General features: G+C 42.2%; 1 protein-coding gene across 1 annotated transcript in view; it reads right to left on the bottom strand.

The window, feature by feature from the left end:
• APPL2 (adaptor protein, phosphotyrosine interacting with PH domain and leucine zipper 2) overlaps nucleotides 1-22,855 on the bottom strand; it is a 49,911-nt gene extending 27,056 nt beyond the window's left edge. The window contains exons 1-7 of the mRNA XM_018553873.1: nucleotides 22,742-22,855; nucleotides 16,478-16,576; nucleotides 11,929-11,988; nucleotides 9,238-9,309; nucleotides 2,569-2,656; nucleotides 1,318-1,359; nucleotides 1,135-1,220 (exon numbers count right to left, since the gene is read on the bottom strand). Of these exons, the coding sequence (XP_018409375.1) occupies nucleotides 1,135-1,220; nucleotides 1,318-1,359; nucleotides 2,569-2,656; nucleotides 9,238-9,309; nucleotides 11,929-11,988; nucleotides 16,478-16,576; nucleotides 22,742-22,795 (501 nt within the window). The 5' untranslated portion in view covers nucleotides 22,796-22,855. The remainder of the gene's footprint in view (nucleotides 1-1,134; nucleotides 1,221-1,317; nucleotides 1,360-2,568; nucleotides 2,657-9,237; nucleotides 9,310-11,928; nucleotides 11,989-16,477; nucleotides 16,577-22,741) is intronic.
• Nucleotides 22,856-26,173: the final 3,318 nt, after the last annotated feature.

The following is a 26,173-nucleotide window of genomic DNA, read 5'->3' as shown; positions in this document are numbered from 1 at the left end:
ATATATATATATATTATTTATTTTTTTTTTCAATTGAAATTGAAATTGCATTTATTACAAGTCAAGGAAGGAATGTACCCATTCTCTTGAGGGACAGGAAAGGAAATAAGCACATTCTTGTAGATGAGGCTAGGACAAACTTACAATGACAACAGATAATTTTGTAACCAACACTTTTCAGGGTCATGACCAATCCATTTTATCAAATATTGCAGAAGATTATATGGCCATAGTAAAAGGCAACTGACCATTATACTTGAAAACACATTTATCAAAGCCCATTCTACTCCCTGTGAATAACATCACATTCCAGATGGGCACCAGTCCTTGAATCATTACATGTTAACTATTACATTACTTTCCACCACATAGGATTCAATCAAGTTGCTTCCCAGTCTTGATGGATCTCCTAATCACCCATAGTACCCAACCTATGGCCTTGATGAATTGTACCGCTTAGTAAGTAAAATCCCAGCAAGAGATGTAACCAAATACCAGTTACCAGATTAACATGTTATACTTAAAAGGAGAACTATGAGGCGAGTGCTTTTCACTCGCCTCATAGTTCTAGCCGACCTGTGACAATGAGACTGTCACAGGTCGGCTTAGTAGATCGGGAGGTGAGCGAACACATACCGGCGTTCACTCACCTCTCGATCCTGTCACGGCTCTCTGCCGTGACAGGGGAGGGGCTGGATTCCCCCCTCCCCGCTCCGATCCGCCAGCGCTGGCTGGCGGAACCGACGGGGTAGGGGGCGGCTACAGCTGGCTCTGCCTCTAGATAGGCAGAGCCAGCTGTCAGTCACGCAGCTGGGCGGATCCAGACATAATTGTCGAGATCCGCTTCAGCTGCGACGTCTCAGTGTACCGCGAGCTACAGCTGGCAGTATACTGAGCCTAGGGTGACGGGAGGACACTAGTTTGCCTTAAGCCTTAACCCCATAGTTCTCCTTTAATACTGACCTCCATTACCATGCTATATCTAGGATCCCTCTTCTCCAACCTAAAAACAAAGGCTTTCACAATTCCCACTCTAATCTAAACATCACAACACAGGCTCTAAAAAGCCTTATTTTCTATGGCAAGCACAATTTTTATAGTGATGCAGGATGTCTCAATTAATGTATTGCTTACCTTTTCATTTTCCCTCTTCTTCGGCAGTCTGCTGTACTTTGCCATTGATAAATCATGCTCTAAAAAAAAGAAACAAAAAAATGCTTCTGCATTATGTATGACAATAAAACGTCTCAAGCCTACGCCATGGCACATACAGAGCAGCATAAGTGAGAGAGGTATTGGGTACAAGAACAAACATACCATTGCTAGCAAGAAGAAAAAGATCTTTTAACGTGCTTACTTCTGCAAAAAAAAAAGAAATTGCATAATTTAAATACACATATAATGGATTTTTCCCCAAAGTTTTTTTAGCAAAGAAATAACCAACATTATCACATCTTGAATGTTAAATCCCTTATTATGCAGGGTTTAAGCAAACAAAACAATGCAAATATAAAATAACAATGAAACTAACAGCAATAATACAGACCATTTAAGAGGAATGTACCCAACATTATTTGTATCGTGCCATATCAGTAGTCAGAAATCTATTATCAATATACCCATTTATGCCTTGCCAATATGACTTCACAGTAACTGCTATACATCTGAAGGGCTGAACACAAAGATGCAGTTGTTCCCGAAACTGACGATTCTAGTTTTGCCATATGTAAAATTCTGATGGATTACATAGAACACAAACTTCTCATCTCCATCTGCATTTAGCAGACCAAAAGGGAGCAAATAAGAGTAGTTTATTGTTGGGGTTTACATACACTGTAGGTTACATGTGTCAGGGAGAAAACAATAGTATTTTATGCTTCCATAACTGAACTAGCAAAATGTAAAAATCTACAGAAGTTGGGTGGAAAATTGTTGGCCAAACAGTAATTGCACCCTATCAGATGCAGTTACTATTTGGGTATTCAAACAGCAAAAGGCAGTGCTGGCTGTCTGAATAAAATAGCTGGCAGGGAGGGTTCCATCCACGATAAAGAGCGGGATAAACAAGAGAAATCTAGGAGTGTATAGTTAACCTTAGTCGAGATCTCAGATAATCATAGCACCCTTAGCAGTGAACTTCAGCCTCTACCGATGACTGCACAGCAGGCAATGCTGCAGCATTTCACTATGGTTACAGGCCTCAGTACTATAATACAGTAGTTATAAACACTTTCAAGTACCTTGAAAACATTACAGTAAAATATGCCTCATTCAGGTTTGCTGGCTTTGGGGCCTTAGGAGAACTCCTTAGCCACTTTGCCCTTTAAAAAAAAAAAAAAAAACAGCCACAGAGACACTGAATACATTGAGTCGAAATCTCCAGGAACAAGTGAGTATTAAAATATAATGCTTAAAATAAGAAAACATAAAACCAAAACCAGGAAAAGTACACAATGGCAGAAAATATTTTCAGAATACGTCTAGATCTTTGGTTCTTAAATTAAAAAAAAAAAGTAAAAAAAGTATTAGAATTGTAAGGTTATAAACATACGTGAAGGAATATCTTACCTGTAAGGTCTTTTTCACGGAACTGAATTAATGGCAGCACCATCGTGTCAGCCAGTTGATTTGCCAGTCCTGTATGAAGTACATTAAGCTGCAAAAAGAATCAAATAGAAATGTTCAATTAATGATTATAAAAGAGAGAGTGGCCAGTGAAGGTCCTTTGTGTTATTTTGGGTCAACTTTACTTGAAACCTTGTTTTGTTTTTAAGTTTTCTACAACCAGTAGCTACTCTATACAATAATTGTTTTACACATATACATTTAATATATGAGAAATAAGTTAGTTTTGCACTGGCACCCGCTGCCATTGGCCGTAATTGAAAGCTCAGAATTACAAAGCCTGGCTCATGCACCTCCCTGACATCACTGAAAGCACCCTGGTGGCTAAGGATATCACCATGGTGTGGGGAAGCAGCCCATCTGCATGCTTACAGCAGTACCTGTGTTCCTGTACAAGGTTTGAGGCTGATCTAAGGAGTGAAGTTTATGCATTGGGTCTGATCTGAGGTCTGAACTGCATGCTCATCTGGGGCTCATCTGAGTTATGAAGTTCATGCACTGGGACTAAACATGTTTTCGGTGAGCACAAGTTGATCAATTGTGCACTAATAGTTGTACTGCTAATGGAAAGTTAAACTCATTCATGATGATAATGAAAATCATCATGATAATAGTGAGTGAGATTAACTGACCTGAATTTGTTCTCTCTGGACAAGAGGCGATTAAGGAGGGACATGATCACCATGTATAAATACATAAATTGTCCATATAGTGAGCTTGGTGCCAAATGATTCACTTTAAGGTCACTGCAAAGGACAAGTTTAACCTTTGCATACAGAAAGGATTCTTCACATTTAGAGGTGTGAAAATGTGGAATAGACTCTCCCAGGAGCTAGTTCTAGCTAGCTCAGTTTATTGTTTAAAAAAAAATTCTTTATGTATTCCTGAATGCACAGAATATTACTGATTATAGTTATATTAAGCATCAGATATTGTTGAGGAATATCCAATTGCCTTATGGGATCAGGAAGGATTTTTTTTCGCCTGTTGGAGCAAATTGAACCATGCTGTATAGGGTTTTGTTTGCCTTCCTCTGGATCAACAGGGGGTAGCTGTGGGCATAGTGTTCTGTATAGGTTTTTCTTTTTTTCATATCTCTATAGGTTGAACTCAATGGATATGTGTCTTTTTTCAAACTGACTAACTATGTAAACTTGTTATTAGCAGTACAATAGACCAATAGCAGCAGTCTTCCATACACTATAGATTCTCTTACCTATATACCAGTAGCCTATTCACACAGTATTTTCTACTGCACCAACAAATAGCACATTGGTACATTCAGGCAGACAACACCTAATAGCTGAGTTTGAAAGCAATTTTCACCTTAAGTATTCAGGATTGATCATTAAATTGTACTCAGTAGGTGTGATTGCGCAGCAGGCGCCACTCACAAGGTTGGCACCTTTATAATCCATTATATTGATTACCTGGGCTGCATGGTCATCCTAAAATCACAGATGCTCATTTATCTTTTTTTTTCAGTTTCCTTCTACAGGCTCAGATTTTTTATTTGGATAATGATGCTTTAAAAGCCAACTCTAGACTGCTAGAATAACAAGTATCAGAAACAGATTTTATAATACCAGCAATTAAAAGTCCTACAGCTTTTATTAGGTTGTTTGAAAAAAGATGCAATTACATTGTACCATTTTAAGGTACCGTACTTTGTATCAACACAAAGCCATTGCCCTTATTTCAATAGTTCAAGTGATGAATCCAGCAAAAAAAAAGTAACTTACAAACTATTCCAGTATTTATGTCTGTTTCAGGAAGAACTATAATAAACCAGTTTAACCCATTGCTTAAAGTGAACCTCTAGCCCAAAAACGTATTTCTAGTTTAGGATAAAGAAGGGTTAAAACATCTATTGTGTTTTTATCACTGTGCCTGCTGGAGGGATTTCTGCTCACTCTCTGTTCTGGTGACCACACTAGTAGTGAGGGGATATCTTCCAAATGATGGCACAGTCAGCAATAAAATAACCCATTCCTAGAACAATCAGACCAAGATTGCAGGCTTGCTACAGATAGCTGCAGGTTAAAGTTTTGTTTTAAATCTGCTCAGTTCACACCACCGCATTGGTGGTGGAACACGCCCTTAAACCATCATGATATAAGCTGAAATTCACGCTCAAGCATAAATATATACTGTATACATTATACAACATAGGGCCATGTGGCAGGTCTGTATATAGTCTATGCTGCTGCTTATAAAATAAAAGTTTATTCTGCACGGCCAAATAATAGTAATGAAAGAATACAAACAGAAATGTGTATTTATCTCAGTCATAGATTTCCTTTAAAGTCTGAGATGTCCAACCAGCATCTGGCTTAAGTGCAAATTGCAATTTTACGTGTTAAATCTGTTTATTGGCATATACCTTGTCTCCCCTGCCTATTACATAAATGCAAAAACAAGATAAAGTGAACGCATATTGTACAAGCCAAGTTTTATGTTGTACACATACTCGGTATAACATGAAACATGGTCACATCGCAACAATTGGAACCCTTATTTATTTGGTTTTAGAGTGGTTAAGAGTTATAACCTCTGTCAAACTATTATTGCTGTCCGTGTCCCTGCTTAGTAGCTTTACATTCTTTATTTGTCCTGGTCACCATTCCAAGTGATGGAAAATCCAAAATTTACAGCTGTCACCAGAACAATAGGTGAGGGGAAATCTTCCAATTGGAACATCTGTTCTGAGAACAAATATGTCTAAGAGGGGAATTCATCTCACTTTGTATAGGTTTCCTCTTACTTCCTGTGGTATCTCCAGTACAGGACGTGAAAGGAAATATCATCAACAGGATACAAAGATATAAAATAAAATAAAAACCCCTCCCTGTGCCCTACCTTCTCCTGGGTCCTTGTAACAGCATTAAAAAAAGATATGCTACATCCTCTCTCCATGGTCGGTTCTCTTTTTCTTAGTCTATTTCTTGACTCCTCTTTCTCAAGTGCATCTCTCGGTTTCTTTTTTTTCTCGATACATCTCCCTGGCTTTCTCTCTTTGGTCTGTTTTTCCTTTCCTTCCTTTTTCTATCTCTCCGACGGGCTGACTTCTCTCTATTAGATTTCTCTCCTTTTGTTTTTCCATGTCTCTTTGCCGTACTTTATCATCTTGGTACCTGCATTATAGCTAACATTGGTGCTGGTGTATGATTTGCTCAGACCTTTCACACTGTATCTTGGATATTTACGCCTCATGCTTATCTCAGTGACTTATGCTTTGTTTACACTGTTTTTTGTTGAAATTGATTTCTCTGCTTTGAAAACTTTCATAAACTTTGTTTGCAAAAAAAAACCCTGTGCTGCTGACCTTCCATTTCAAACTTTTGATCATATGAATTAGGTGGATATGCATCCTGTGCACCTATATGTAAATACTTCTACATAGACATAACCAATCTTAAACTATCTTACCTCTTTATAACAATCAAAAGGTTTACATGCAATAGACTCAATAATACACATAAAAAAAAAAAAAAATATCCAGTCTGTAGGAATATTTCCATTATTTCAGTCTGCATTTGGTATTGTATTTTCACATACTTGAATAGCAGGTGGTTTCTGGAAATATTGATTATTATGACAAAATTAAAATGGATATCGCTTACTAAACTGAATCATTTGTGATTAGTACTATGTTTTTGAGTGTTTAGGCCCTGCATTTAAATTTCCACCAATAACAATCTTTACATGGAGTCTGCCAGAGTTTGGAAGGGTTTCCTCCCACACTGCAAACATGTGCTGGAAGGTTTATTGGCTGACATCCATACTGGCCCTGGTAAGCATGTATGGCCGTGGTAGGGAATTAACAACGTGTCTTTGAGAGCGCAGAATATAAAATTAACTTTACAAACATATTCAAAGAGTGCTGCCCTCACCTTTTACTCCAGCTATCAACCTCCCTGGCGGTATTCACGGTATTCCCGAGTGTAGCTCGGGGTTACTTTTCCATACCATAAGCGGTAACCCCGAGCTACACTCGGGAATGCCGCATAGCATTTACTTAACTTGTACCTCGAGCTGCGCTGTGTTCTGCGGCCAATGCCGGCTTCCGTCTTCCGGGTTCCGTCCCTTGCGAGCATACGCGTCGCAGGGGGGCGGAACCGGCAGCATATTACAAAAAAAACTACAAAAACAATTCGAAAAAAAAAACAGAGCGAAAAATGACATGAAAAAAAAGAAAAAAATCATACCGCCAGGGAGGTTAAAGCCCATCTCCTGTTAAAGAAAAAAAAACATTCCCTTGCAGTGTGCCTGGGGATTTAAATAAACTTGTATTATTTACCTGATCCTGGCTCCCAAGCGATCAGTGCTCACCTCTCTCCCCCTCCATTCTACATGCTGGAATGTCCCTCAGCGTCCCCATGTCTAATGCAGGTCAAGGGACCTGCATAACATGTGATGACGTCAGTGGTCCTTAGATTGGCCAGAGTGAAGGTGGGGAAGTGGCTGCGGGAACCATTCTAGCAGCATGGACGGAGATGGCGGGAGCAGGAATCAGGTACGTAAAACCGCTTTAATAGTGTCCCGTAGACATAAATAAGCACCCTTGCAGTGCAGAGGTAGCCCCACTGCAAGTGTAAGTTTTGTTTTGCCTGGAGATGGGCTTTAAAGGGTATGCAAAACCTAACAATGAACTTGTTCCATTTTGGTCTGTTATTTTTTTTGTTTTATAGGTTAAGAAATACCTGTTGATCATGCCAAAAATTTAGAGCTGTTCTTTGTCCTCTGTACACTTCCTGTGTTGTCTTTAAGAGTCTATTTAGCCCTCCCAGTCCCTATATTGGGACTATATGTCAATTGGTGTCTATGCTTTACAGATGAAGACAGTGGGATAGATTGCTTTAGGCAAAAGAAAACTGGACAAGGTGGACGCCACTCAGTCTACAAAAATGGTGTGTTGTCAGCCCACAATAGGCTGGGTGCATTTCTGGAAGATCAACAGGTATATTTCTGTATTGTCAAGGTCTTTATAGGACTAAAACATAAAGAAATGTTCATGTATTGCAGAGATGTACTACATATGGTTTTTTTAAAATTAATTTTCTCCTGACACACGCTTTATCCTGTTGTAGTAAATCTGTTAGCATGGTTTATTGTGATACCACCAAAATAATAATCTGGCGGATTTGGTACATCATCGACTCTTTAGGTCCTCCTTTGCCACATCTTTGCGGGGACTGTTTGTGTACGTACTTCATACCTTTGGATGTATATTTGTGTTCTTACGAGTGATTTTGTCCTTTGGCTACTCTTAAGATTTTTTTCTGTATCTAGGTTGTTTTGTTGAAAACTAATAAATGGTCATGAGCCGTGAGACCGGCTCTCTGCCGAGGAGACATTCTCAACTGCATGGAACTACCGCGAGATGCCTTTCCTTGTGCCGCCCGCCTCAGCGGGTGAGCTGCCCTTGTCTCTTGTGCACATGCTTGTATTACATATGTGATCAGTTAATAAAAGAATTTAGAAAACTAATAAACTGTTACTATTTAAAAGGAGAACTATGAAGCGAGTGATTTCCACTCACCCTCATATTTAGAGCCGACCTGTGACATTGAAACTGTCACACATCGACTCTATAGATCGGAAAGATGTGCGTACACATACCGTCGCTCACTCACTTTCCGATCATCTCCCTGCAGAGAGCGGTGACTGTCAGTCACTGCTTTCCACAGGGATTCCCCCCTCTCCAATCCTCCAGCACTGACTGGAGGAACGGACGGGGGAGGGGGCGCGGGTCACGGGAAGAGGTTAGTCCTCCTGTGACCCTAAAGAGAACTATGGGGAAAAACACTTTGCCCATAGTTCTCTTTTAACAATATTAATAATAAGAATAATAATCTGGCTTATGAAATAGCAAAACACCTCTGACTTTATTAGAAAAAAAGCCCGTAGTGAGGAAATATAGAAGCTGGCATGACTAAACTGCCTGGTTATCATGCTGATAAATTGATTTTAGGATGAAGATCAGGAGTTCCGACTTCACTCAAGCTTGGTTTTCTGCATATTTGTTCCAGAGCAGTAATTTAAAGTTTCAGAAACAGCCAGGCAGCAATGGTGTCCAGTAACCCAAAGCAGCCAATCAGAAATCACATATTACTTGGCTACACTGAATATCTGAAGACTGATCTTTAGCTGGTCACTATATAGAATATGATAACTAGACCACTGTATAAAAGGTTCTTAATCAGTGGCGGAACTTTCACCATAGCGACCCAGGTGGCCGCTATGGGGCCCAGGGCACAGGGGTGCCCGGCCAGGACGAGGAACAAAGGGGTCCCCCTCATGCCCTGTGGGCCGCCTGGGTCGCTCTCTGCAGGGTCACTCTCAGGTGGGCTCTGCAAGGGGCATAACTAGAACTCACAGGGCCCCACACAAAATGTTTGTATGGGGCCCTATGATTTCTAGTTACGGACCTGTTCTTAATCACTCTCTTTATAATCTAATAAAGACTTTCATAGGTGAAATAAAGTTGTCATTTTTTCAAACATTTACAAAACCACCCGTGGTTCTAATGTGCATAGAGATGCAAAAAAGAAGGTTTCACTTTGTATAGCTATTTGAACTAGGAAGCAGAAAAAATTGTGATGCACTAACCTCATCTACTACATTTGCAAAGCATTGTGAGATCGATATGACTTCTTCATCTCCTTTTCCCAGAGCGAAATTCTAGAAACGAATGAAGTTACAATGAACAGCTGATTCAAGAGATACAAAATAAACAGCATTTGTTACGAATAACTAAAATCAAGGCCTCAGAAAGATAAAGATGGTGTGCATTCAGTGCTTCAATTATTAAAAAAATAGACCCATCACTGAAAATCACATTTTACATGAATCAGCAGGGCACAAGTCAGCACTGCCAAATCCATTATTATTTAAAGCTGAACTCTAGGCAGGTATAAAAGACACAAATCGATTCAGCTTAGTATTCATTAATACATCATTAAATTTTTTTTCGGGCCAGCAGTACTGAATTTGACTCAGGTTCAACCTCTTGCAGTTAGGTACTGCATAGCTGAAAGGGAGAAGCAGAAGCAGCACAAGGAACCAATCAGCTCATGTGCTGACAAGGAACCTGCTGATAGGAGGAGAAAGCCAAGTGACCGAGAGGTAAGCTTATTACTTCTCCGTTACGGTTTAGTCACAGGTTGGGATAAGGATCATGATAGCTTGGGCTCAGAGGATGTGGAGTGAATTATGCTGGCTTTCATTTAACCTGGAAGTCTGTGGCCATCCGCAGGTAGAAATACTGCTTTTTTTATTTTAGGTTTTAATGGGCTATTTTGTTGTCTTCATTTTTACCTGGAGTTCTGCTTTCAATAATAAAATACCTATTTTATGATAGAATTAAAAATAGAATAATACACTGTGTGTTATTTACAAACAGTCCCTTTATGGGAGACTTGCATCAGATAACAGAAAAATCAAAGCACTACCATTCATCAACCCACACCTGTACAGAGTAAATATGGCCGTACTCATATATTACAAACTACACAAAAAAAACAAGATTTAAAAAAAATGAACACCCAATGATAAGACTATTTACATTAACCCAATCATATTAACGTGTCTCTTTGAAGCTTTTAAATATACTAAAACTGAAGGTACCCAGTCTTGACCCACCCAACGTGGTTTTACTATTTGAGACTCCCAGGTCAAGACCCTTGTGTTTGCCATCTGGTGTCATTTAGTGAATGGCCACAGACAACCAAAGTACATCCACAGGTAAGAGGTGTAGGCTAAAAACTGGCAAAGGTCAGAGCTGATGGAGCTCAGGCAGTGGTGACATAGGGAGCCGACAACCAGAGGACAGACTGGGATAATAACCAGAATGACATTCAAGCATCGCTGAACAGATACCAAATCTCACAAGAACAAGCACAAACCTTTTCGCCCTGACTTTCATATGAAAAAAATCTGGTCAGAACATTTGATGATGCCATCGGAGACTTGACGAAAGCTGTTCAAAAAACGCATTCTCTTTTACAATTTCATTTGTTCGTCCAAAATTTTCCAAACTGAACCTTCAATATTTTTTTGGGTCACTACCGTCCAAATGGTTGTCAAATTGCCCCCATTGATTATTAGATGATCAAACAAATGTTTCAAAAATTCATTTTTAGGAACAAAATTCTAACGGAGCTTCAAATTCTGATTTAAATTCTGGCTTTGTGGGTGCCTAAAAAGTACGGTTTTGCATTTTTGATTGATTTGGGATGTGGTACCCCTTACCTCCTCCCCTCTTTTCTCCATTATTATAAACCCAGCTTTAGAAGAAAGTGTGCTTGCTGAAGGTCTGGATGGAGGCAAATTTACATCCTTTTCTGAATGGATCCCACCCCTCCCTCGATTAGGGTCATTCATTCCAATTGCATGCCTACACCATGGAAAGGCATGATACGGTGCAACATTTTCAGGCACCCCTGAGGAAGCCAGAAGCCACGCTGGTTAAGAAAGGCTGGTATAGACTAACAGGTACCATGGGGTCACACTGAAGAGCAGTACAGCATCCTCCCTCCCTGTCTGAAATACTGTCTGAAATACTGCAGAATCTCCCATGCCAGCAGAGTGCTTCGCTGTTCCAGCCAGTAAGGGAGCAATGCAGTAGAAATGGGCGAGTGCTTTTTACCGTCTCTAGCAATTATGCTGCTGGCGAGTTATCACCAGCAAAAAGATTGCTATTGTGACATAAGCCTAATTCAGCAGATGAGACCAAAGACTAGTTTTGCCTACGTACGGTAGTATAGAATTATCCTGTTCAGATGACTGTTTACAGAGTCAATTAGAAAGAGAATAGAAGATGCTTTAGGGCTCACTCACATGGGCATGGGCATCCGTGCGGCATGCACACCTATGCAGGGACCTGCTCCTGGGAAGGACAGATGCTGCATGTAAAGTGCAGGTCTCCGCACGGGTGTGCACGCCCATGTGAAGAGCCCTTAAAATAGATGAATGAAAATCTAAAAAGCTCAAAAAAAATAAAAAAATGACAGCAAAACCCAAATCAAGACTAAAATAAACCCAGCTGAGATGAATTTAGAATGATTCGCCGCTTTGTTATTTGCTTTCAGATTGAAAAAGGCCAATAAAAATAGGACCACTGACTAAAAGCTTTTGGCCACACTGTAATTTTTGCCATTGTGTGCATTTGGCATTGAGGATTTTAAGCTTCGTTGAACTTTATTTCATGTTGATGACTGAACAATTGCATTAACGTATTTTTGTTCCATTATCAAACACACATTGCGTAATAATACCCAGTCATGTGGAAAATATTTGTACCTGTTTTTCATACGCGAGGAGCTGGCTGGACAGTTGCTGGGTTGCTAGACACATTTCATTCTTTAAAAAGAACACAAATATCCAAGTCAGCAAATACCTGCACAGATGTAATACACACGGCATAAAATCACTGAAAACATAATGGCAGTGTGTGAATATTTCCCCATGCTCTTCTTTGAATTCCTGACACTTTTGTCAGGAATTCAAAAGGAAAGTCTGAAAGAAGACAAAACTTCCAAGGAGCTAAAAAATCTATAAAAAACACTAATGGCAGAAATGTCACAAACAACAAAAATTAAATTAGTAAAAAAAAAAAAAAAAAAAAGAGAGTCCTTTCTTGCCATTAATAAATAACAATGCCCCGAGCTCCACTATATCAGCTGCAGCCTAGACAATGATTACATTGTCTTTGGCTGAAAGATGCATTGTGGATGTCTGTCACCATTAGGGACTGCAATGTGTACACTACTTTCAGACACAACTGATCAGGGAGATTAGATGATTAGTAGGAAACAGAGCCAGCTCATGTAATGAGGAAACATGGATGCCCACATGTACATGTATTGTACACAAAACTATAAAAAATATACATTTATTTAAAAACACATTTTTAAGATTATTTACATTTAGCTGACATTCATGTGTACAGCTAAAAAACACGAAAGGGTCTATGGTCTTCTATAAAGTGTGTTTTTACAGTTTTGGATAGAGTAAAGAGGTATTAGGACCACTGTCAGGTTTTTATTGCTGTCTGTATAAATGCAAGTGAGAGCCCCCCCCCCATATTGGGCCTGGTGACTCCTGTCACCAGGGCTTAAAGTGATAGAAAATACAAACATTTGAGTTGTCACCAGAACAGGAATGGAGGGGGAGTCTTCTAATTGGGACATTTGTTCTGGTGACAACTGTTTAAGAGGGCATTTCTATTACTATGGAGAGTTTTTCTCTCACTTCCTGTTGTGTCTGAAGAAAACAGGAAGTGAAGGGGAATCTCCACAATGGGACACATATTTAAAAAACTGACAGGGCTTTTAACCGTTCATTACTTTATCCAAAAAAAAGGCTACTCGGAAACATTAAAAAAAAAACCCAAAAAAACCAATGCATTACAATGTGTATTGTTCAGACTATAGCAGCGTCCATGCGGTCCGCAATCGCACGTCCCGCAAAATAGTCCACAGTCCATAAACCCATCGCACACTGAACCACTGTTCCAAAATATTTAAAAGGAGACTATGGGGTCAGGGCTTTCCCCATAGTTCTCCCAAGGGTCACGGGAGAACACAAACTAGCGTTCTCCCGTCACCCAAAGCTCAGTATACAGCGAGCTACAGCTTGCGGTATACTGAGACGCCGCAGCCGGGACGGATCCCGACAATAATGTCTGGATCCCCCCAGCTGCGGGATTGACAGCTTGCTCTGCCTATCCAGAGGCAGAGCCAGCTGTGCCCGCCCCCTCCCCCGTCCATTCCGCCAGTCAGCGCTGGAGGATCGGACAGGGGAGGGGGAATCCCTGCAGGGAGCCGTGAGTGACAGTCACGGCTCTCTGCAGGGATAGATCGAGAAGTGAGCGAGCGACGGTATGTGTTCGCTCACTTCCCGATCTACTGAGCCGACCTGTGACAGTTTCATTGTCACAGGTCGGCTCAGATTATGAGGCTGAGTGAATATCACTCGCCTCATAATTCTCCTTTAAGTGGGTGCTGCGGCTGTCGACGGACGGCAACCGTCACAATCACAAGTAGAAGTATAGACACCGGCAGTCCAATAGCAAATTAAATACGTCTATTTATGTGAAGTATGAGCAGCATAGCAGGATACACTTGGTGCAAGGTTCCGGGGTCTCACAGGATCCCCTTGATCATCCCTGCAAAATAGTCCAAGCACAATTTTTATATTGTATTCTGCACATATGTGAAAAGTTGCGCATTTTCATGCCAATCGGTTTTCCACGTGGAAAACACAAGCGTCACATGTGAATGGAGCCTGAAAGTGATATTAAAGTCACAAATATTTTCCTCCTCGTCATGCTGCTTTAAAGGACTTATCTTAAAATGATGCCTCTTGATCCGGTCATCTTCTCGTTCATTACTTTATCCAAAAAAAAGGCTACTCGGAAACATTAAAAAAAAAACCCAAAAAAACCAATGCATTACAATGTGTATTGTTCAGACTATAGCAGCGTCCATGCGGTCCGCAATCGCACGTCCCGCAAAATAGTCCACAGTCCATAAACCCATCGCACACTGAACCACTGTTCCAAAATATTTAAAAGGAGACTATGGGGTCAGGGCTTTCCCCATAGTTCTCCCAAGGGTCACGGGAGAACACAAACTAGCGTTCTCCCGTCACCCAAAGCTCAGTATACAGCGAGCTACAGCTTGCGGTATACTGAGACGCCGCAGCCGGGACGGATCCCGACAATAATGTCTGGATCCCCCCAGCTGCGGGATTGACAGCTTGCTCTGCCTATCCAGAGGCAGAGCCAGCTGTGCCCGCCCCCTCCCCCGTCCATTCCGCCAGTCAGCGCTGGAGGATCGGACAGGGGAGGGGGAATCCCTGCAGGGAGCCGTGAGTGACAGTCACGGCTCTCTGCAGGGATAGATCGAGAAGTGAGCGAGCGACGGTATGTGTTCGCTCACTTCCCGATCTACTGAGCCGACCTGTGACAGTTTCATTGTCACAGGTCGGCTCAGATTATGAGGCTGAGTGAATATCACTCGCCTCATAATTCTCCTTTAAGTGGGTGCTGCGGCTGTCGACGGACGGCAACCGTCACAATCACAAGTAGAAGTATAGACACCGGCAGTCCAATAGCAAATTAAATACGTCTATTTATGTGAAGTATGAGCAGCATAGCAGGATACACTTGGTGCAAGGTTCCGGGGTCTCACAGGATCCCCTTGATCATCCCTGCAAAATAGTCCAAGCACAATTTTTATATTGTATTCTGCACATATGTGAAAAGTTGCGCATTTTCATGCCAATCGGTTTTCCACGTGGAAAACACAAGCGTCACATGTGAATGGAGCCTGAAAGTGATATTAAAGTCACAAATATTTTCCTCCTCGTCATGCTGCTTTAAAGGACTTATCTTAAAATGATGCCTCTTGATCCGGTCATCTTCTTCTTTCCACTTGTATTCAGCAATCCCTCCAGCGCCGGTGCGGGTCTCTGATCCACCGCAGATTCCTGTCCCTTCCTGTCCCACGGTGTCTGTCCAACATGCAAGCTCCTGGGCGCAAGCATTCACTTACACTGCGTCTCTCATCTTCTCCCCGCCATAGGTCTGTACTGCGCATGCGCCCACCCCATCATTCTGCATGGCCGCTCGAGAATCTTCAGATTTTCGGACGGGAGCGAGCAGCGGAGACAGAGGTAAGTAGTTAACTTTTTGGTAGCTTTTTTATTTTTTTAAAATGTTTTTGCATAAATCTACTGCTTGCTAGCAGTTGATATATGCAAAAAAAATAAAATAACGAGAGTTGAATTATACTTTAACCCTTGCAGTGCAGGGGTAGCCCCACTGCAGGGGTTCATTTTTCAAAATCCTGGAGTTCTTCTTTCATATTCTTCAACAGTAGATAACTGTTGTAGGTATTTCATTATCTGTGTTCAGCATTTTTTATCTTTGCAGAGTTATTTCTTAGAACCTGAATTGGGAGTATGTTATGTGGTCATTTCAGCTTGTGCTTAGCAGAGATGATATGGTATAAATCACCTATATTTGTATTATACTGTATTTTTAATATTGTCTAGCTTCTGAGAGATTATTGTTAGACTTGAAGTAATAATCAAATGTTTTCCCTGGTGATTTGCCTGATCTGCTCATTCATGTCAACGTCATCTTTATTTTCTTCCAAATAGTTTCTAATAAATATTTGTCAAACTTGTATCCCATAATCTGATTTAAACTCTCCTGACACACATTGCCTAAAGACTGAAAATCAACATATCAGCATACTTCCCCATTTGTAGTAAGCAATGCAATGGTGCCTTTAAGTAATTTTCAGGCCTAAAATGTGGAATATAACATGGGTAAAAAAATGAAAAAAAGGCCTCAGTCATGAAGGGGTTAAATAAATGGGGCCCCCCTATAGAACACCGGTAGTGTGGCAGGAACAAAAGCATTCATATGTCCTATTGATGAGCCCTTTGTGGATGTCTCCAGCCTGGAGCAAGCCACCATGTCGAGCATTCCTGACAGAATCAATTTGTTATTGCATCAAACACCCTAATCCTAATTTGAGATCCACATCAGACCATCACATTATCAAATTATAGGTTTGGGAATTTCATGTTATCAATCAGTAGTAAGAGAATATAATCCTTCATACCGTCTAGCCCAGGGGTAGACAGCCTTGGCACTCCAGCTGTTATAGAACTGCAAGTCCCATGAGCCATTGCAAAACTGACAGTCACAAGCATGACTCCAAGAGGCAGAGGCATGATAGAATTTGTAGTTTCAGCACAGCTGGAGTGCCATGGTTGCCTACACCCTGGTCTAGCCCTTAATGAGAAAGTGAACTTGTTCTGCAAATTGACCCACCTGTGCCCCATAGACACGTTGCATTGTTTGAAGCAGTTGATTTGTATAGTCCGTCAGTGTTCCGGCATCTTCCTCAAATACGCTCAGCAGGGATCGAGTCTACATTGGAAGAACAAAATGCATATCAAATTCAGAATACTTTAGCAAAGCAAGAGGCAAGTTCAAAAAACAGGGAGGACATCTTTGATTGCAAAGTAAATTTAAGCTGGTGCCATGTAATGATCACCAACACACTTTACATGTGACATTGTTAGTGGAAGAACCTGACATGACTTCATTTATAAAACTTCTGCCCGGCCATTAGCCAGGCAAATGCTGTTCACATGGCACTAGTGCCCCTAGATGGTGCTGACAATTACAGGAGAGTTCTTTACTCGTTTTATAAATCGTATAGTATTCCCCATTCAGGGAAATTTGCATGGTCCTTTTGTTGTCTGCCTTGAACCACCTGCGGTCCCTCTTCTTGAGCAAATGCTTGTAAGCTGTACTATGCTGGGCACACACCTTACAACCATCGCAAGACTTTTGTCTTGCGATGGTTGTAAGGTAATTAAAAAACGTACGATCTACCTATCTTGGGCAGGCAGATCGTACTTGCAATGACCCCCCCGGGGGTGCGGGCTTCCGATGACCGCAATGCCGAACGGGCAGTGTGCGCTTGCGCACACCGGCCCGTCCGGCTTTTATCTTACGAACATGCTACACACCCGAACATCGTACGATGCTCGGCTGGTTTTCGAACATGTTCCTAAGATAAAAGTCGTGCGACCTTACAGTAGTAGAAGTCGCACGGCTTCCACACACCTTACGATAATCATACGATCGCGGGATTTCCCGCGATTATCGTACGATTATCGCAAGGTGTGTGGGCACCTTTAGAAGAGACACTAAAGAAACTAAAATTCCATGAAAAGAAATCAAACTTCACTTATAAAATATTAATATAGAACCATATAGAGGGTCAAATCTGAATATTAGGCACCCATGCTTAAAGTGCAACTAAAGCAAAAACTTATTAGTTTTCAATACAGTGGGGATCAGAGAGAGGGATTAGAACACTGTTTTCACTGCTGTCTGCCTCCTCATTCGTGAGATCCCCCCTCTCTATTTGTCCTGGTGGCCATTATCACTGAGGGCTAGTTAACACCAGCCCAATTTGGTCTGGGAACGCACTGAATCACATCCCCGCCGGCTCACTTTGTTTTGGGGCGGGAAGGTGCATTGAAGTCAATGGCACTGCACACATGCCCTCAGGTTATGGTGCAATCAACCGCACCGGAACACGTGGCACATCAGTGCCTGCGTTCCGGTCCGGTGCGGTCAGAAAAAATGCTGCATGCACTTTTTTTTCTGACCACACCAGAACGCAGGCATTAATGTGCTGCGCGTTCCTGTGCAGGTGATCGCACTGTGGGCAGAGGGCATGGCTGCAGTGCCATTGACTTCAATGCACCGCCATGCCCCCTCCCGCCCCAAAACAAAGTGAGCCACCCGGAATGCGATCCAGTGCGTTCTGGCACCGAATCAGGCCGGAACGCAATGGGGCTGCTGCGAACTAGCCCTGAAAGTAAAAGAAAATCCAAAATGTTGGGTTGTCATCAAAAGAGAAATAGATGGGAAACCTTCCAATGGTGACAGTAGTTCTGGTGACCCAGCTGACCACAAGAGATTTCCCACACTTTGGATGGATCTTGTCTTACTTCCTGTTGTGTCTATTGAAAAGGAAGTGAAGGGAAATCTCCCCAGTGAGACACAGGTAGCTAGAAAAGCTGACAGGGGTTATAAACCTCTGTAAAGCTGGCCATACACCTATAGATTTTCTGCAGATTTTCTATGGTCAGATGGAAAAAGTGCAACAGATTATTCCATCTACGCTAAACTGTGACCAGAACAATCTGATTGGATGCAGGCATTGATCAGGTATTTTGAGAGCCAGCGGGGCCGACTAGCAAGATACTGAAGCTTGGCCCAGTGGGAGATTCCGCCATCCACACAGTTTAGCGTAGATGGAGGAATCTGTTGCACTTGTTCCATCTGACCATATAGATTTTCTACAGAAATTCTAGGTGTATGGCCAAACTTAAGGCTTCATTCAGAGCCTTTTTATGCAGAGATCTCTCTGCAAATTCTGTCAGGCTAGATGCTTTGTTTATGCTTCTAGATGCTAAAATGATGTGCATTTACATGGAAATCATTATATGCGTTTAGAAAACCATTTGAAACGCATATAAACACATCTAGTAATCACACTTTGTGTGAACGTAGCCTAACTCTATCCAAAGCAACAAGTTTGGACTTTACTGTAGTTCTACTTTAAAATAAAAATATAGGGGAAGTATTTTTCCCCATAGTTCTCTTTAGGGTCACAGGAGGACATATACTAACCTCCTCCCGTGACCCACACCTCAGTATATAGCCAGCTATTGCGCGCGATATACTGAGAGCGCCGCAGCCGGGACGGATCCCGACAATACTATCAAAATCCACCCAGCTGCGTGACTGACACCGGGCGCTGCCTATCTAGAGGCAGAACCAGCTGTGCCCGTCCCCTCCCCGTTCATTCCTCCACTCAGCACTGGAGGATCAGAGAAGGGAGGTGTGAATCCCAGCAGGGAGCGGTGACTGACAGGGAGATGATCGGGAGTGAGCGAATCGGCAGCATGTTTCTGCTCACTTCCCGATCGATATAGCGGACCTGTGACAGCTTTTTTGTCACAGGTCGGCTCTAACTATGAGGATGAGTGGAAATTACTCACCTCATAGTTCTCCTTTAAGTAAATAAATATTATTATTATTATTTTTAATAGTAGAACATATTCTGTGCAAAGGAGAGATCAAAGTAAAAAATGGAAAAATAAACTATCATGGCCATGATATCTTTGAACAAATGAGGTTTCATCACATGTTCTAAAACCACTTGAACATTACTCATAAAAACAAGTAAAATATGTTTTCTTTTTATAGTTAACCTTCAAGTTATGGTGACTCACAAAATGCATTAAAAAAACTGTTAACATCCTGGACTAATTTAAAATGGCTAATTTAAAATGAGTATATGAAGAACACACCACATAAGCAGAGGATATGTTCACTGAAACTACATATTAATAGTTCAAGAGGCTCCTTATTGGTTATTTAATGTGGTGAGCGGCCTCACTACACAATGATCAACCTTGGGTGGCAGGATAGTTAAAAGGCATGGCTTGACTTTTTGTAAGGATACTCAAGATTCACATACAAGTGGCACTAAACCCGGTTACATCTTAAAAATACATTCAAGTACCTTAACTAATAACAAAAATGTATCTTATTTGTGTATCACTCGGCTGTAGATCCTCAAATCATCCCTGGATTCATGCTGACACTGTCCTTCCTTCTGGAGGGTGGCTACTTTTGTTCCCCATGGTACCTGTGTGTGCTGTAAAATAGACACCGCTCCAAGCTCACTCCTGTGATGGACTACAATCTCACGCTTAGTTTACTCATTTGTATTGAGATTGTAGACCATCACGGGAGCGAGCTTGGAGTGGTGGCTACTTTACAACACACACAGGGACCATCTTACCAGCAGCGGTAGAGGACTACAAATCCCAGCATTACATTATACAGTGATGCAGAATGACACAACCAGCTATAGAGGGCTACAAATACCAGCAATACATTATACAGCAATGAAGAATGGCAACTGGCTATAGAGGACTACAAATCTTAGCAATACATTACACATCAATGTAGAATAATAGTGTTATTTTAGATTATCAGGTCTATTCACAAAAGGGTGAAGGGTTTGGAGAAGGCAGGAGAAGGGGACAATCTAGGACAACATCGCTGATCTGGAAAGTGAGCTGAATTGGAGATTTTTTTTCCAAAACAGCTACTGTGGCCTAGATTGTTCACTTCTCCTGCCTTCTCCAAACTCTTCACCCTTTTGTGAACATCCCTGTATATTTTGATATGTTAATTATGTAACCCATTCAGAAAGCAGTGATCAGGACTGTGAATCAGCAGTCATGATGCTGACAGCCATGGCACTGCAACTAATTTTTTTCCCACTGTACAGTCGTGGCCAAAGGTTTTGAGAATGACACCAATATTAGTTTTCACAAAGTTTGCGGCTTCAGTTTGTATGATGGCAATTTGCATATACTCCAGAATGTTATGAAGAGTGATCAGATCAATTGCAATTAATTGCAAAGTCCCTCTTTGCCATGAAAATGAACTTAATCCCCCCCCCAAAAAAAATTTCAGCCCTGCCACAAAAGGACCAGCTGACATCATGTCAGTGATTCTCATTAACACAGGTGTCAGTGTTGACGAGGACAAGGCTGCAGACCACTCTGTCATGATGATTGAGTTAGAATAACAGACTGGAAGCTTTAAAAGGAGGGTGGTGCTTGAAATCATTGTTCTTCCTCTGTTAACCATGGTTACCTGCAAGGAAACACGTGCAGTCATTGCTTTGCATTCTGGAAAAGGTACAAGGATTGGACTGCTGAGGACTGGGGTAAAGTCATTTTCTCTGATGAATCCCCTTTCCGATTGTTGGGGCATCCGGAAAAATACCTTGTCCGGAGAAGAAAAGGTGACCACTACCATCAGTCCTGTGTCATGCCAACAGTAAAGCATCCCGTGACCATTCATGTGTGGGGTTGCTTCTCAGACAAAGGGAGTGGGCTCCCTCACAATAAAGAATGGTACAAAAACATCCTCCAAGAGCAACTTCTCCCAACCATTCAATAACAGTTTGGTGATGAACAATGCCTTTTCCAGCATGATGGAGCACCTTGCCATAAGGCAAAAGTGATAACTAAGTGGCTTGGAGAACAACATTTTGGGGAACTTGTGGTCAATCCTCAAGAGGCGGGTGAACAAACCCCCCCCCCCCCCCCAAATTCTGACAAACTCCAAGCATTGAGTATGCAAGAATGGGCCGCCATCAGTCAGGATGTGGCCCAGAAGTTGATTAACAGCATGCCACTTCCTTTAAAGCAATATTTTTATTTGCCAACTTTGGGGTGTTTTGTGCATTGCATTTGCACTATTATAAAAAAAAATGAATAACAAAACCAGTCCTCAATGTTTTGACATGTTAATTATGTAACCAATCTATTAAGCAGTGGGCAGGACTAGCTGTTGCCAGGAGCTGACTGACAAGCTACAGCCTTGTGTGAATCAGCACCGGCAATGCTGATAGCCACACAACCTGCAACATATTTCCATCCCACTGTAGTGCAAGCAGGCACAGCCTACATGAGTGGCAACTCTGCTCTGTATTATGGAGCAGTGCAGCATTGTTGGCAGTGGTGATTAGACTGGGCTTGGTGCAAACTCCGTTCAACCAAGTCCTCTCAAAACTGCGACTAACATCCCCCCAATCAGTGGCGGCAGTTGCAGAGGGGGGCATTCTCTGCCCTTTTGTGACATATAGCTGTGGATCAGGGAATGCATCTCTGTGCAACTTATTGGGCTGGGAGGGTGGCGGTTACAGTTTTGAGCAGGCTTGGGCCAAGCCCAGGCTCATGACAGAAAGCTGCATTATTTTTATTTGTGTTTTGTACATTGCATTTTACATTGCTATCAAAAAAAATAATTGACCTCATTTTCAGTGTTTTTAAAAAAAATAATATTTTGATCTCATTTTCCATTTTTATTTTAAATAATCGTTTGATATGTTAAACATGTAAAAAAAAAAACATGGCTGTGAAGAGCTGATGATCCCATAGTAATGTGATGTTGTAGCCTCTGTGATATGAAGCCAGCCCTCCCTTCTCATCCAGACTAAGCCTCCTGTGTTCTCCTAAGCAGGCCTCTCAGCAGGCTGTCACAGGAGCTGATAATAAAGCCTGGATTCTAGGAAACCTTACACACAGGTACTGCTGGGCCCATGTATTATAAATGGTACTGTGCACCAGCCAGGGATCCCAACACTGCTGGTGACAAATGCACAACAAGTCAATGTAAACAAAGCTAACTTTCCCAGCTGCATCCGGGTATGTCCTCCTCCTTTCAGCAATCATCCAGCCCAAGTTCCCATTAACCTGCACAGTGCTGGAGCCAGCACCCCCTGGAAATACGATGCTGTTGAATATCATCCCCCCTGATCCCACTGGTGATCGCCCCTAAGAACAAACACAGACCGGAAAGATCGAGAGATCACAGGCAGCCGATCAGCAATCAACCATCGTGCACTAAGCCAAGCCTCACCCTGCAATCTGTGCAACACAGCCCCCTCCTTGGGACTGTCTTATGTAAGGCTGCTCTTACCTGGGGGCTGTCTAACAAAGCCTCCTCCAACAGCAGCTTATCCACAGCGGGCATGTTGTCCTCCACAGGGCAGGTACTGAATAATTTAGCTGGATTCAATTAGCACCCCCCCTCCTCTTCAAGCGCAGTCACACGTACTGAACGGGCGCTACGGCTTGTGGCCGCTAGTGGGCGGCAGAGAGCAGCTCCGAGTCAGGCGTGCTCTCCTCTGCTGTATCAAGTGTCACTTCATTACTGGGGCTCATTCACATCACATATTATAACACTCCTATCTACGCTGGTTCTTTCTACCAGAAGCTGGCAGAAAAATACAGCCAAAAAAAATGCAACTTTTAATAAAATATCTCAGAAGAAGAAAAACAATGCACATTTTAGTGTGTAATTACACACATTCGAAATTCATGCCATTAAAATTTGCAATACAAAGCTTTTTTTTATTTATGGATCAGAATATATGGTATATTTTTTTCAAGGGGAACATACACACATAGGACTGTAAACATGCACCGCGCTGAGATCAGGAATACAAAATCAAAAAATCTGCACCTGAGTACGTACATTTTATGCATGTATACGTGTAAACGTATGTTTATGCATCTAAACGCAAGCATTTTACTGATTATTATGCTGGAACTTTTTGGCTAGTAAAAAAGTGCATATGATCAGTTCATTTTTTTATGTGTGCATGTCATCTTAAGTTGCCCATACACTTGCGATTATCGTTCGATTTCCCAATCTAATCTGGTTTTCTTATGATAATCGGCCAGTTGTTGTAAAATCAACGATCACAATTACTGTACAACTGGCCGAAATTAATCTATCGGGCAGACTAGAAAACTTTTTTCGAATTGTACAAAAATCAATGGATTAGTCGCGTTTTCGTATGGAAAAAAACGCAACATGAACACTGCACATGCGCAAACGAATATCTGTTCTGTCGATCGACCAAATTCGACCAGTTAGCACTGCTGACGAATGATTATCGAAATCTACATTGGTCTGTGCATGATGGGGTATTTGTGTGGAAATTGAAGGAGGGTGCAGTGACGGGACAAAGAAAATTGAACGATAATTGTAAGGAGTATGGCCAGCATATGCACGTATACTAACCCTGTTGGGTAGAATATTCATTTATTCTATCCACTAGAATTAATTCACATGGATACATGCGTGTTTACACACATTCGTATGAGTTAATGGGCCTATAAGTGTATATTAAAGTGACATTATAGTCATGGTTTTTTTCCCCCTATTATGTTTCTGCTTTTAATACTTGCCTTATGTGATGCCTCTTGATCTAAACATCTTCTGCCTTCCACTGGTTTCTAGCAGTCCCTCCAACGCTGGTGCAGGTCTCTGATCCAGCGCAAACTTCTGTGTCCCACAGAGTCTGTCCGGCGTGCACGCTCCCGCCTGCATGCATTCACTTCTACTGAGTCTCTCCTCTGCACCCCACCAGTGATCTCCACTGTGCATGCACCCGGTTACACTTTCTCCTGCACGGGCCACAGGTAAGTAATTGTCTATTTAACAATTGTATTTATTTTTTAAAATCTTTTTGCATATGTCTGCTGCTTGCAAAAAAGATGGAGACTTTAATTCTACTTTAAGGCAGAAAGCTGCTAGTTTTAGGGCATTTCAATTAAAGGAGAACTATGAGGTGAGTGCTTTTCACTCACCTCATAGTTCTAGCCGACCTGTGACAATGAGACTGTCACAGGTCGTCTCAGTAGATCGGGAGGTGAGCGAACACATATCGGCGTTCGCTCACCTCTCGATCCTGTCACAGCTCTCTGCCGTGAAAGGGGAGGGGCTGGATTCCCCCCTCCCAGCTCTGATCCGCCAGCACTGACTGGCGGAACGGACGGGGGAGGGGGCGGGTACAGCTGGCTCTGCCTCTATATAGGCAGAGCCAGCTGTCAGTCACGCAGCTGGGCGGATCCCGGCATAATTGTTGGGATCCGCAGCAGCTCGCGGTATACTGCGACGTCTCAGTATACCGCGAGCTACAGCTCGCGGTATACTGAGCCTAGGGTGACGGGAGGACGCTAGTTTGTGTCCTCCCGTTACCCTAAGGAGAACTATGGGGAAAAGCCTTAACCCTGTGAGGTTCCAAAACGTTGCTTTTTAACATGCTGAATGGACGTCAATAAAGGCATTTTATTGGTATAAAGATTAAGGGCCTGTTCACACCGATTGCGCTGTGTTCCAAAGGTAGCTTCTGGAACGCACAGCAATTGCTCATTAAACTTCCCCCTTTGTTCTGGGGCAGGAGGTGGTGTGGCGGTGCATTGAAGTCAATGGCACCTCAGCCAAGCCCCCCTGCCCGCAGTGCGATCGGAAAGTGTGGCAAAACAATGCTGCATGCTCTTATTTTTTGTGTTCGCAGTGGACTGGAATGCAAACAATGTTTTGCCACGCGTCCAATCGCACTGCGGGCAAGGGATGTGGCTGCCATTGACTTCAATGCACCGCCACGCCCCCTTTCGTCCCAGAACAAAGGGGGAAGTTCAAGTTTACTGAGCGATTGCTGTGTATTCCAACAGCTATTGGTGTGTACAAGCCCTGAGGCGTGTCAGTGACATACATCCAGACAAACAGTTGACGTTTAGGATCACATGAATGTGTATCATTCGTTATTTTTTGATTCCCCATTATAATGAAGTGCCATGAGGTTCTCGGGGCACTTCATCGTTGCTGCACTGTACCTGAAAACTAATCTGTAAAATAAGATGTATTTTTTATAATATATGCATTTGTAATTTTAAATACATCAGAGATGTGAAAAAAGTGCCAGTTGTGATGATTTTACTGGAAAGAACGTTCTAGTAATACAAATTACTAGAACTAATTTTTGTCTAGAGGCTGGAGTAAAGCAGATTTACTTACCTTAACCCCACTCCCCCCTCGGCAGTCAACGCTCTCCTCTTCTCCCACTCGACTCCAGTTGGTGGACTGTCTCTCAGCGTCCTCACATCTAAGGCAGCTCTATGGAACCTGCATTAGTAGTGATGACGTCAATGGTCCTTAGACTGCCAAAGTCCAGGGGAGAAGAGGCTCTGGGGATTGGGGAAGTTAGGGGAGTGGAGATAAGGTACAGTAAGTAAATCCGCTTTGCTCCAGTCCCCGAGACAGAAAAAAGCACTTAACCCTTGCAGTGTTGGGCTACACCACTGCAAGGGTACTTTTTTGTTTGCCCACAGGTGGACTTTAACATTCTGGGTATGGAACAAATTTAAGCAACTGACTGATGCCTTTTTTTTTTAGAAATGATGAGGAAAATCACTTTTTTGACAATATTTTTAATATTTTTGATATTTAAGAATTAGAAAGTCTGTGGGTTCCATTTCGCAGCCAGGAGACGAAGGCAGATGAGCCCCATAGAAGCCTGTGGGACTGCAATGAGCCTGCACAGCCAGGAGAGAGAGACTG

The sequence above is a fragment of the Nanorana parkeri genome, unplaced genomic scaffold, assembly GCF_000935625.1.
Source record: "Nanorana parkeri isolate BGI_ZX_2015 unplaced genomic scaffold, ASM93562v1 scaffold132, whole genome shotgun sequence".
NCBI lineage: Eukaryota > Metazoa > Chordata > Amphibia > Anura > Dicroglossidae > Nanorana > Nanorana parkeri.
Note: the sequence above shows the minus strand (reverse complement) of the source record. Positions and strands in the feature narration are given on the sequence as shown.